The sequence below is a fragment of the Eptatretus burgeri genome, chromosome 1 (genome assembly GCF_056783735.1).
Source record: "Eptatretus burgeri isolate ZD-2024b chromosome 1, Ebu_testis_v1, whole genome shotgun sequence".
In the NCBI taxonomy this organism is placed as follows: Eukaryota; Metazoa; Chordata; class Myxini; order Myxiniformes; family Myxinidae; genus Eptatretus; species Eptatretus burgeri.
In genome coordinates, this window is record NC_140961.1 from 100,784,784 (window position 1) to 100,798,619 (window position 13,836).

Below are 13,836 nucleotides of genomic sequence, written 5' to 3' on the forward strand. Positions count from 1 at the left end.
GCTAAGTGCCACAGCAATTTCATAGGGATTGTGTGATGGCGAGCCGAGTTTTTAGTGTGCAAGCTTGGTATTATGAGATATATATACACACACACACACACACACACACACACACACACACACACACACACACACACACACACACACACACACACACACACACACACACACACACACACACACACACACACACACACATTTTAACCTTCAAAAATCTCTGAAAGGGCTGAACAGTTCGAGGAGAAACATTACATGTATGACCGCCTATCCATGAGGAACAAAAAGTTCCCCACATATGACGTCATCAGTCAGATGGTTTGGCAGCTATATTGGATTTACCCTAAAACCTTTAAAAACCTGCTTCTTCAGAACGGCTGGACAGATCGAGGGGAAACTTCACTCATGTTATTCAAGTCTTTGGGATACCAGGGTCTTCATGAATAATTGATAGGTCACATGGTTTGGCAGCCATATTGGATTGAAATAAAATATTTTTTAAATTCTCTCTTGAACCACTGCATCAATCAACGTGAAACTTCAAAATCATGATCGAGACCGAGTGGCGATGGGGAATATATGATTTAAATTTCAACCTGATCAGAGGCATGGTCTGGCAGCTAGAATTATTTAATATTTTGAATCGGCATTCTTTTTTATTCATTTAATCTTTTAATAAGGCTCACTTGGCTGTGCATGGATGGGTTTGAGGATTATGGACTTGCAGTTGAAACCTGAGTCCTACCTCGGTTCCTCTTGATGACTTCATATTTGCTTTTTCCTTGTTCGGGTTCCTTCTGATGATTCCAATGCAGTACTGTACCTATTTGGTCTTCCATTTCATTTGAATTAAATTTCTTTCATTACAAATTTGCCACCAGAAGAGTTGGCTCACACCAAGTCCCTCTCAAGACTGTGCGGGTATGTATTCCATGAATACCAACTAGTTATTTTATTCACATCACCAATTATTTCATTTAAGCAAAGGATGTTTATGCTGGTTTTCCTTCAGATTGTAAAAGCAAAAACATGTTTTACACAATGCTCTTTTATTTGTTAAATAACATTAGTAATATTGCATTTCAAATGGTTCACAATTTACAAAGGTAAAGTGTGTTTAAAAGCCCTAATTGCAAACATCCAGTACTAAATATACCATTGCCAAAATGTAATTTACATGTCAGTTCATGAATCTCGTTCCATTCTGTTTGAGAGTTATATTCAGAAAGTTATCACTTGTACCCTGGCAACATTCTGAATTCCCACCCCGATTATTGCTGGGCATGCAAGCAAAGAATGGCAAACCACCGAGTGTCATCCTCACAAAGAGACTGCTTCGTCAGTGTTGAACTTCTCCTCAGGCAAACAAAGAGTAATACAAGGCGAAAGAAGTATGGAGGCATCTGTAATTCATCTTTGAATGATCCCGAATACAAGATTTTACATCACTTCTTTAGTAGTATGGATACAAGCAGATACTGGCTGCCACCACCCAAAACTGTAAAACACAAAATATATGGAAAGATGAAACAATATACAACAGCAAAGTCTTGAAAGAATCAAATCTTTCTTATTAATACCTTCACCCACTCTCCATATTTTCTTCTTTTTTTGGCTAAGGAGGCCAGAATACACCAGTAGTGCTTTGAAATGATTTTACCACTGTTCTCTGCTGAATGTTGTTTGGCAAACTTCAGTCACTCATAATATTCATACATCATTATATCTCTTCGAATAAAAACCATACAATTTGAATCTGAAATTTCTCCTTTTGTTTGTAGCCTTGTCAATTGAACAATTCAGGGATTATCAGTACATCCAACCCTGCAACCAGACATTTTTTGTGGTGACCTTGAGTTTGTGATGTTATATTCTGGTGCATATCACTAGCTGTCTGTTAAATAGGTCATTTGGGGCATCAATTAACGGCCACGAACTGAACTGGGAAATTTTGAATTTGTTTCAGGCGATATGCTAAAATATTCAGAATATATTATTGGAGAATTATTTTTACATCAGCAATGCCCAAGTGCATGTAACACTTATCTACATGTCTGTGTCCTACATACACATCTACAATAATAAATGTCAGTGTCAGTCAATCAGTGTGTGTGTGTGTGTGTGTGTGTGTGTGTGTGTGTGTGTGTGTGTGTGTGTGTGTGTGTGTGTGTGTGTGTGTGTGTGTGTGTGTGTGTGTGTGTGCCTCTTCCATAACCCCAAAACCATGAAACCTAGCGGCCTGAAACTGCATGCATACGAAGGGAACTCCAAGGGAGTACATGAGTGAAAAGTGGGTGTTTGGGTTAATTTAAACACCCCTTTTGAAGATCATTAATGGCCATTTAAGTCTCCTTTATCAAGGCTCATCCTTGGTCACCTCACTGTCCCTTGCTGGGGCCTTAATTCACCATTTTTTTTTGGCCTGCTCAACAATGCCTTGATTGGAACAGGCCCCAATGCTTTTTTCACAATAAAGTTTTTTTCCCCCCACTTTCCTCACGCATATCATCAAATGCCTGATCATCATACCTACGAATCGCTGTATACATTGCAATGCTTACAAACAACCTGAGATGCCAGCGTTCGCGGCTTTATTTAAATTTCCGCACATGATATGACCTCGAGAATCCCTTAATCTCAGCAGAATTTCAAAATCTAAACTTCTTTATTGACTTCAGCAGTAATTCTGACTGCGAAAAAAAGTTGATTTATCCAATTTGGACATTGCATGACATTCCGGGTGTCTCCGGGTGCATGGTGTTTATACGACCGATCGGCGATCGTGAATCGCTTGCCAAGTCAGCCTTTCCTTCTCAACCGTTTTGTTGGAGTGCTTGCTTGAGTGCTTAAGCCACTTGGCGAGTGCTCTACAATATTCCTACTGTCACTGAATATATCAATTTACTTGAACAAAGTTCATAACCCACTCACCTGTGTTTGGCCCTGTGTTGCATCATGCTTGCTGGCTTGCTGAAAATGTGCAATTTTATTTTCCACCATATTTCTCCTTTTTGTATGATCTTATTTCATGATACGACCCATCACTTCGGCAGAGATAGATGCATATAAAAAATGAAAATTAAACGTTTCATTTTAAAAAGTTTCTTCAACCGTTTCATTGGAGAGCTTGCTTAAGTGGTTAAGCCCCTTGGCGAGCACTATTCAAGCTTCGATGGTGATGCTATGCCGTGAATCACCGTAGGGACATTTCAGGAGTTAGGAAGGCAAAACAAATGAGATGATTACAATGAGTGGAAAATGTTTTCAGTTGTTACAAAGCAATGAATCGCCACATCACTTCGGATAGCCGAGAGTTACACGTGCTTGCTCTAAGCTGTCTGGTTTGGGTTCAAATTCTGATCCAGCTATAAACTGTCATCCCGTTGTTTCACCAATGTGTGCGTCGTCTCTCAGATGGATGTTAAACTGGATGTCACATTAACTGGAATTGCGCGCCTCTCCTCTCCCCCTCCCCCCTCCTCTCTCCCACCCCTCTCCCCCCTCCTCTCTCCCACCCCTCTCCCCCTTTCTCTCCCACCTCTCTCTCTCTCTCTCTCTCTCTCTCTCTCTCTCTCTCACTCTCACTCTCACTCTCACTCTCACTCTCACTCTCACTCTCACTCTCACTCTCACTCTCACTCTCACTCTCACTCTCTCCCGCCATGTCCATCTCCAATCCCTCCCCTCCTATCTCTCCCCTCCCCCTCCCTCTCTCCCATCCCCCCTCCCTTTCTCCCATCCCCCCTCCCTTTCTCCCATCCACCCTCCCTCCCTCTCTCCCCCACCCCTCCCCCTCTGTTTTTTTTTTTTGCATACTCTGCCGAGGCTCGTATGAGAGCTAACACACAGAACATACAACAAGGGGAGCAGGAGATGAGAGGAGCAGGAGAGGGAAGGAAAAAACTGGGGAACAGAGAGATGAGATCTGTGGAAGGAAGAGTGATGGGACAGGGTACACAGGGTAAACAAGATGGACACTGCAGGGACTTTCAGGTCCTCGCACGACTGTTAAAGACTGATGGATTGGTTTGGAATTTAAAACTGCTTCCCCATAGTGTAGCATGTATGAATCAGTTTCGGAGTGAACCGACCACAAGGGTGCAAAGGTCACTGTATGTGCGAGTATGCACATGCAGTGATTTTCACAATGTTGGTTTGTTCATTCACGTGGGAATAAATGCAACACTTATTTCCCAAACACGCATAAAACTTGATCATAGGTGATTTGAATGTGGTATTGTGACCACGTCATGCGCAAAGGTGACGTCTCCTGCCATCTTCTACCACCCACGCTGTTTTCAGTCTGCATAGTGCCATCGTCGAGTGAGCTTGTGCCCAGGAGATTTCTTTATCTCAACGTTATTTAGCCGCATACTGTATCCTTAAATACAGTACTGCACCGAAACGTCAAGCCTCTCTAAGTGGTGGTGGAGTAAATAAATCCCATAAGGTTATGACATTAGCAGAAAAAATTGTGATTTTACAAAAGTTGCGTGGCAGGATAAGTGTAGCATCTGTCGGCCATGAATATCATGTGAACGAGTCCACAATATGCACCATTCGTTTAAGTCCGACTTTGTGGGGTTTATAACAGAACAAGGCAATGCCCCTGAACAGATGTTCAACGCTGATGAAATGGGGCTTTTCCACAACAAAATGGGTAACAGGATATATGGGGTACGCATCGTAAACAGGACATCTCCAGGGAGCAGAAGGCAGCACATGAGTTCAAGTATCGTCTTGCATTTCTTTTTTGTGGAAATGTATCCGGTGATTTGAAATACAAACCTTTCATGCTGTGACACGTGCACCGATGGTGATTATCTCCTGGCCTCAAACAATTACCCCCTACCCTCCAAATTTATATAAATGTCCTGTATTGGTATTCCCTCTGAGGTTTTGATTAACAAAAAACAAAATATTTGTCTGTATGCTACGTTCTGCAGCCACGTTCCCCTATCCCCTTTTATACCATAGGGTCTTAAGCTTGCACAACACGGTTCTGCCAAATGCACCATTTTCCAGGCACCTAACCACCATGTTGGCCAAGGGTTTACTGTACTTTTATGTGAATTACAAAGGTGTCAGGAGACTTAATAGGTAAAGCAACAATGTATGGTATTTGAATCTGAATCACCTCACAAACCAGTTGCTCAGATGAAAACACCATACATGCTGACTCATATTCACCCTTACTGTTAATATCTCCAAATCCTTGATAAACAATAATTGTGAACCACAAACCATTACTTGTCTGACCCATATCCTCTGGTTGTGAAGCTTTTCCATGAGCCTCCTATTACACCAGTATATGATAAACAAATTGTCTTACTGTTATGGGGTTGATTGTTAAGCCTAACATAGGATTAGGAAAATAAAATGACTGATTGTTCACTTCGTAAAACCTAAATTGGTTGAAAAGGATTTAGACATTACAAAGTTAATTCGGAAATTTTTAAAATAATGAACATAAAACAACAGTTCAATTATTGTGTCAATCTATCGACTCATGAATCACCCTTCATATATCAATTATACCTAAAGTATACAAAATAGTGTACTTACTGCCCACAAAAGAATGGCAAATCCCAACCAAGCCAAAGGAAGTGTGTATTTCTTTGTCTTATTTTTGTATTCATGGAAGCATCCCTGTTTGTGAAGATAAAACAAAACATGAATTCTTTAAAATTAGACAATTCATGTCAACCTATTACAAATACTCTCAATGTCATATTTTGCTGAATGTTTTGATGCTACTGAATAGCCAGTTGTACTCTTCCACTTGCATATGGCAGCTTGGCTGCCAGGGAGATATCATTTTGTTGGGGTGCAGCTGTGCCACTGATGCTGTGCCCCCGTACCAGTATAGTGGTTCTCATTTCGCCAACCTCGGAAGGATGACAGGCTGAGTCAACCCCACCTGGTGTTAATTCAGAAGCCTGAGATCCCAAACCAGGCACCCCAACCACGAAGCCAACACCAGGCTTGTTGTACTCTGACTATTAGAGACATGATAAATGTAGAATTTTCGAAACACCATTTTTACGAGTAGATGGCAACTGATTTAACATGACCTTGCTTCAGTTATTCTTTTACATTAGGCTCAATAAGTATGAACTAAACTTGTTACTTCGAAGGAAATGTGCAAGAGAAAAATGAAGAAAGAGAAGATTTTTTTTGTAAATTGCATGATACTCTCACGCTACCAATTAATCGGAGGCAGTTAAAATTTACATTGGATGTGAAAAATACATATATTGTGCAGTTGGTAATTTTTAATGAAGCAGTACTCACATTGGTGTTGAGATAATCCAAGTTCCCTGCCATGCATTCAGGGGTGGAAGTGACTTCAAAGCCGCTCTGTTTGCAGCAATTTTTTGGCCAAGGGTGTAAACCATCATTATTGTTTTTTTTTGAGAACTCGGATATGTATGTGATCCAATCACTTGGTCCATTTACTCCACAACATTCTTGCTGAAAAAATAGAACATATTGAGTTTGTCATTTGTCTCATTAGCTTTGCAGAAAATTCAAATCTCATGTACAACAGCATTTTGCAAATTTGAAAATGTCATCTATTTGGCTTGCTCTTACCTGCTTCATCATCTTATTCCATGTTTCTGTGACATGATCATCCTCTCCGTACTGTGAAAGCATTTGTTTCAGCTGTTTTTCCGAATCTGAGACAATCTGTGAACAGCCAACGTTAATGTGAAATCATAATCGCATGTCACCTGCTTCAACGAGACAGAAAATACTCAACATAAGAAGAGAAAGATAAAGAAGAAGAAGTGTTTTGATCTCACGTAATCTTGATGTGAAAGCGCAATGATGCACGAAGCCGCTTCAAAGATGAAGATGATCAAAGCAAGAATGATGTACTGAAAATAAAGGGTGTTGACAATCAAACAACAACCATAATTTTCATCTTCAGTAATTTTGGATCATTGGACTTCATTGCTATTACTTACGGCTAGCATTCTCGATCTTCTCATTGTCAATGCTGCATGGATACCAAGGCAGCCGACAATAAAAAAGGCAAATCCACAGAACAATGCTATCCAAGCTGCGATAAATATGGAATTGTTTCCAGAAGTTTCCACATACGGATGTAGATTATCCGGGTCAGTTGTCACCCAAATACCCACGGCCATCAGGGCCAAGCCACAAAGCTGTGAAATGATGAAACAAAACGTCAGTCTGAAAGTGTGCTTTGAAAATGAGCTTTTTGCCTGTATAAGTAGATGGCAATTGTTGAACCTACCAGTAGTATGGCATTTCCAAAGATAACGAGTCCACGCAGAGTGTATATTGACCAAAAGTTGCTTCGAATACACATTTTGGAATCGAATGAGTGATTTCGTACAGGTGACCTCCTATTCTCAGCACCTCACAGGTAATTTTCTCTCTGATGGCTGGTGAAGAAAAAAAGTGTCAGGATTGATCACACAGTGTCAAAGTTGTTATCATTTAACATAAACATACGGGTACTTTGTAAAGCTGTAGATTATTCTAAGGCCCTAAAGATTTGAGCTTCCATTTTGGATTTTTCAATTTGGTTGGTCGAATCTGCAGCTGCCGCTTCCACCTCACTAAAGCTGAGTTTTCTGAATCGGATTCGTTGTGTTGCATGTTGTGTCATTTGTCGAAGTGTTGCTGTTTTATCCCATGCAATATTTCATGTTAATTTGTTCTTGTTTTGTGCTATTCATTTCATTTTGTCAAGGATTCTTCTTCAAGGCCTTCACTCGGATAGAAAGTGTATCTTTCTTTTCCTCAGCACTATCGCATTGTATCTTGCTTTTCCTCAACACTATCCTCAATGCTATTTCCTCATCATTCCAAAAATAATCAAAACAAAGAAACAAAAAACACTTTATATTTCACTCCATCACGATTCTTTCAAACCCTTTGATTTTCCAACTGCGTCTGATTCGACATCCTCCTTTCTCCAAACTAAATCTACATCGATACTAATAAAAGGCTGTGTGTGTGTGTGTGTGTGTGTGTGTGTGTGTGTGTGTGTGTGTGTGTGTGTGTGTGTGTGTGTGTGTGTGTGTGTGTGTGTGTGTGTGTGTGTGTGTGTGTGTGTGTGTGTGTGTGTGTGTGTCATTGATTGGTATCTTCATACGCGAGTTTCATAATGTGGAATGGAGTCCTCCCAGGGTGGGCTCAAAGTATCCACATTTATTTCGGTAAGGGGTCACGATTCAAGGACCAAGCTGTGAAGTTTCCTGTTCTCAAAGTTTTGTGCCGAGGGCTCTCTTCAATGCCCAGTCACACCTTGACGTTTTAGCCAGCTTATGCCGATTTTTGGAAAATTTGTGTAAAACGCTGATACACGTCGGATACGTTATGGGTACGTTTTGTATATGTTAAGAGCACACTGAAAAACACTGCCATACGTCGTAGTACGCTGGCTTTAAACGTTGAACTTTTGGGTTTTCCTCGAATTTTTTCATGCTTGAAATTTTACGACGTATGCCGGCGTATGACTCACACGTTCCGCTACACTGGCTATAAGTTGTAGGCACGTTATGCGATCGTTGACACACGTTACTTGTAAGTTACTCATAAGTCGAAACACGTCGAGGTAATGTTTAGCGTACCCGAAACTTATTTCTAACCTATGAGTAACGTTTTGTAAGCATGCTACACAAACGTTGTTCACACTTTGCAACACGTTACTTGAAAGTACTACTACCACTACTACTACTACTACTACTACTACTACCAACATCGACATCAGTAAATTCTCTCGAACTACTACTACTAATAACATCGACATCAGTAAATTCTCTCGAACTACTACTACTAATAACATCGACATCACTAAATTCTCTCGAACTACTACTACTACTATTACTATTAATATCGATGTCACTAAATTATCTCGAACTACTACTGCTACGACTAATACTAATACTACTACTACGAACATTGACAACACTAAATTCTCTCGAACTACTACTACTACCAACATCGACATCACTATATTCTCTCGAACTACTACTACTACTACTACTACTACTACTACTACTAACATCGACATCACTAAGTTCTCTCGAACTACTACTACTATTACTAATGACATCGACATCACTAAATTCTCTCGAACTACTACTACTACTACTACTGCAACTGCCACTGCAACTGACATTGACATCTACTCAACATGGTGTCTGGAATACTGACGAGTTCCTCTTGTGAAGCCCATTTGTATATACTAATTCCCCTAAACGCTGCCAATACGCCATTATACGGTAGCTGTAAGTTAGAAACACGTTCAGTAAGTTCTGTGGTCGTCCGGAAGACGTCAATCAAATTCGTCTACATACGCCAATGTGCATTTGAGATACGTTACACATAGGTTCAAAGCACACTACTCATAGGTTCAAAGCACGCTACTAATAGGTTCAAAGCACGTTACTCGTAGGTTAAAAATTAAGTTTCGGGTATGCTAAACATTACCTCGACGTGTTTCGACTTATGAGTAACTTACAAGTAACGTGTGGCCGACGTGTGTAAACGATTGCGGAGCGTGCCGAGAACTTATGCCAGCGTATGCGGAACTTGTGAGCCATACGTCGAGTACGTCGTAAAATTTTCAGCATGCTTGAAATTTCACGACGTACTAGACGTACCACGTAATATGCCAGCGTACTTCATTGTTTTTCATCGTGCTCCTAACGTATACACAACTTACCCATACCGTATTCGACGTGTCCCAGCGTTTTAGACACATTTTTCATAGGTCGGCATACGCTGGCGAAATCGTCAAGGTGTGACTGCGAGGTTGACACTTCCAATTTTCAGGCGGTTATGATTTAAATCTGCGTGCGGCAGGTTTTTAACAGAGAACGCCACGAGTTCGTCGGCGATACGTGCAGCGCACTATGACTAAGTTAAACTATCGTTGGGCATAGGTTGTGAACGCCGACAACAGGCTAAGCATTCGTTGGTATAAGTTATCTTTAACACAACGAAACGTTCTGTGCCCGTTACTAATACGTTATGCATACGACCAACACGTTATGAATACGACCAAAACTTTAAAAAAAAACCTCAAAGCTTCAGCGTACACCAACGTTTTATGTGCATTTTTATACGTTGCCATTCCTGGCTAAAACGTCAAGGTGTGACTGGGCCTTTCAGGATCGCCACTTCCAACTGTAGTTTGATTGTCGTAATATTCCCAGGGATGGTGTTTAATATCTCTGCGAGGTTCTTTGTCATCATTCCCAAATCTCCAACTATCACTGGTACAACTTTAGCATTCTTCAGCTTCCAGGATTTTTCACTTCATTCTTGAGGTCTTAGTATTTGGTCATTTTCTTGATTTCTGCATCGTTTAGTCCAAAATCACTGATACCAACACCTCACCGAGCAATGCCTTCTTCTCTCTTTTTTTGTACCAAAGTATGATGTCTGGTTGCAATGCTCTGTTTTCAATGTTCATGCTCGAAGGGATCATGAGGTCGTATGTGAGCGGTACTTCAATGTTTTCAGTCCATATTCCCACAAATTTTCTGGAACTGGGATATCAAAGTTTTTGCAGATGTGCCAGCAGGTAACATTACAAACTCTCTTGTGTCATTGTGCGTACAGCTATTCTAACATGAGATTTTTTGTTATTTGTGTTCGGTCATTAAGCATAACATATCACTCTCTTTGGTAATGCTACCTCCACCCCTCACCCATCTCTTTTTATTTTCCTCCTCCCCCCCTGCCCCCACTCTCTGCCTGGCCCCTCTTCACCCCCCCCCCTCTGAACAAAATGCAGCACTCTCCACACACACACACACACACACACACACACACACACACACACACACACACACACACACACACACACACACACACACACACACACACCGCTACCCTCCATCAGTGTATAGCAACGTTTCATGAGGCATTGCTCTTCCAACCTCCACCCCCCTTCCTCGATCTTCTCCCCTTTCTTCACCCACTCCACGCTTCTTCTCTCTCTTATTCCCGCCTCTCTGTTCCTCTCCATCCTCTCTGCCTCCCCTCCCCCCTCTCTCACCCTTTCTATTTCTCCAACATCAGTGAAGCGACGGATTGTATTTGCAAGTTAAATATAAACAGCTCTTCTTCAAAATTAAAAGTAAAATTAAAGAATGCATTTCAACCCTTGTATCTCCTTCATAAATGCTCCACGTGTTCTCCACCACAATGTGACTGCTTCCTCTTCAAACAGATTATTTTTCTGAGGTGTTTGCTCTGTGCCTTGTCTACAAACCTGCTCAAACTTTCCCTTCACCCCACTTTCTAAATGCTTCCCTCTCACCCCACCTCACACTCTAAAACCTTCCCCCACACACTCTAATTTTCATATACTAAACATTCCTTTACACATCGCACACTCAAACCTTCCCCTGCACACCACACACACAAACATTACCCCGCAGCTCACATAATCAAACCTTGCCCTGCACACACAAACATTCTCCCTCACCTCATACACACAAACATTCCCCCGCATGCCACACACACAAACATTCTCCCTCAACTCATACACACAAACATTTCCCCACATGCCACACACACAAACCTTTCCATTCACACCACACACGCAAACCTTCCCCCACATCTCACACATTCAAACCTTCACCCCCCCCCCGACACACACACACACACACACACACACACACATATTCCCCCACACTCACCCCATATACTGAACATTCCCCCACACCTAATCCACTCAGACCTTTCCCCCTTGGAGACTACACAAACAAACATTCTCAGGCACCCCACACACCCAAACCTTCCCATGCACCCCACGCACTCAAACATTCCAACTCACCCCACACACTCAAACCTTCCCTTACTGCTCTTCATCTGTTCCAAATGGTTCATCTGATCATGCTTGTAAAAGTCGACATCTCTGGCTATTCTCAATACTGGTGAGTCTGGCATTTCACTCGGGCAGATTCGCAGGGACTGCAAACAGCCATCTCTCTTCAGGACTAGTCCCCCATATCTACTACCCCCCCTACTACCCTGTTAACTCAGCCTGGGAATTCTTACACAGAAACCTGCTCTCTTGCTCTCATGCACAGATTCATCCCATCCCATCTCGGCTTCAATTATCCTACCCTTCTTCCCGCCCATGGTAAACTGAATCATGTGGTTAAGCAGTTGCTCTGAAACAACTTCCCCTCTCTTCCTGGAAGATGAATCCGATTAAAGGCAATCTCAGTGCATTCCAAAAAGTCCAAAACAAGTGTGTCCATTCTCAGAAGAGCCAGAAAACAACATTTGTCTAACCTCAAGAATGAACTTTCAAACTTCTCTCTCTCCTTTAAAACCTGTTGGCTCCTCGTTATGTCTGTCTCTGGTGTATGCTCCCCTTCCATCTGTTCCCTCTCTTCAAATGGCATCACAACCGACTCTTCTCATGAGAAGGCCGAATGCCTCAATTCTGTGTCCCCAACCCCTCACTCTGTAGACATCCTTTCCTGTCATTTCCAACTGCTCCTGGACTGTCTTTTGCACCTGAGAACGTGGAGAAGGTTCATTCAACCCTCGACTCTTACTTTCAAAGATATTCGAACCCAGTATAGACGGCATAGAGGTGAATGTGTGGACCTCTCTAGGCTATCCTGCCAGCCTTCCCCCAGTACAACCACGAACCAATGAATGTTCTTAAATGTACATATTACATGGCTATACACAACTATAATGAAGAAACATTGTAAGAACTTATCAAGCTCAATTTTGATCCTTTGATATAATTAAATAAATTATTTCAAACAAACCAAAATAAAAGCAATGAAAGACTTCTTCAAAGTAGTCTTAATATCAATGTGCAAGAGAATACTTACCCAAACAAGCTCAAAATTAAAATAAGCCCTCAAAGGACAATACATACACTAAAATATACTCCCATAAACCTGTTTGGTGAGATCAACCCATTCTCTGACGTTCTTACAAATACAATCACAAAGTCAACGCCTACACTTATTTGCCACTAATTACATTACGTGCTCCAAATGTTTGACGTGTAAACATTTTTGCATTCAGCAAATGAAGCTAATGGTGGCAAATGTAGATTTTGAAGTGTAAAACATAATCATTGAAAACCCTCATTGAAAAGGGGTCCTCAGCCCATCAGGCTGCATTCCAGAGAAATCAATAAACACTAAGAACTACAATTTCTTGGTTTAAGTTCTGCTTTTAAACCTCATTTTAAAAAACCGACCATTTTATGCATGATGTCCTAAATGAAATCCTCATTCAAATCCATGGCTTAAACAAAAGTGCAATGTCTAATGTCTAAATGACACCAAGGTGAAGCCAGCCTTCTTTTCCAAATACTGTGTATCACAAAAAATTGTGAAGAAAAAGGAAAGGAAGTGCAGACCCACGTTTCACAACCTGGTCCGCTCTCTGTGGTACTCACACTGGGTCATCAATTAGCATGGAGCTATAACCATGTTCTCTCTCTCCCTCGCACACACACGCTGTGCTCGCATTGGTTCACTGGATAGTGCAGGTCCGCAACGGCATGCTGTCACTGCTGTGGTGCTCGCACTGGCTCACCAACAAGAACATAGAATGTAGGTGTACAAAAGAATGAATACACCCATACATTCAGTTTGGATCAAACATTGTGTTCTTGTGAATCTTTATTTGATATATTTTTTTTTTGGTCAAGAACAGAAAAAAAAAATTCAGGAATTAGTCTTTTATAACAAATCGTTGTCCAGTAAAGTTTGTTTTCTCATGGTCTTGGAGAAACTTTAAATATGAAAACTTCAGTTCATGCCTTCTCCTGAAAGTGGTATTTTTTAATTCAAGTTTCTTCAGTAT

The 13,836-nt window shown here is 41.3% G+C and overlaps 1 protein-coding gene across 2 annotated transcripts; it reads right to left on the bottom strand.

Moving 5' to 3' along the window:
* Positions 1–1,029: 1,029 nt before the first annotated feature.
* LOC147035061 (uroplakin-1a-like) lies at positions 1,030–13,568 on the bottom strand. Of its 2 annotated transcripts, none has more exons than XM_085893230.1 (8): positions 13,427–13,568; positions 7,262–7,412; positions 6,969–7,169; positions 6,804–6,878; positions 6,592–6,687; positions 6,292–6,471; positions 5,563–5,646; positions 1,030–1,495 (listed from the first exon to the last, which is right to left on the bottom strand). In XM_085893230.1, the coding sequence occupies exons 2-8, from the start codon at positions 7,334–7,336 to the stop codon at positions 1,451–1,453; spliced, it is 756 nt and encodes a 251-aa protein (XP_085749356.1). In that variant the 5' UTR covers positions 7,337–7,412; positions 13,427–13,568; the 3' UTR covers positions 1,030–1,450. The 2 variants fall into 2 exon arrangements, with proteins under 2 accessions (XP_085749356.1, XP_085749366.1); XM_085893240.1 differs by lacking the exon at positions 13,427–13,568 and adding an exon at positions 12,849–12,867.
* Positions 13,569–13,836: the final 268 nt, after the last annotated feature.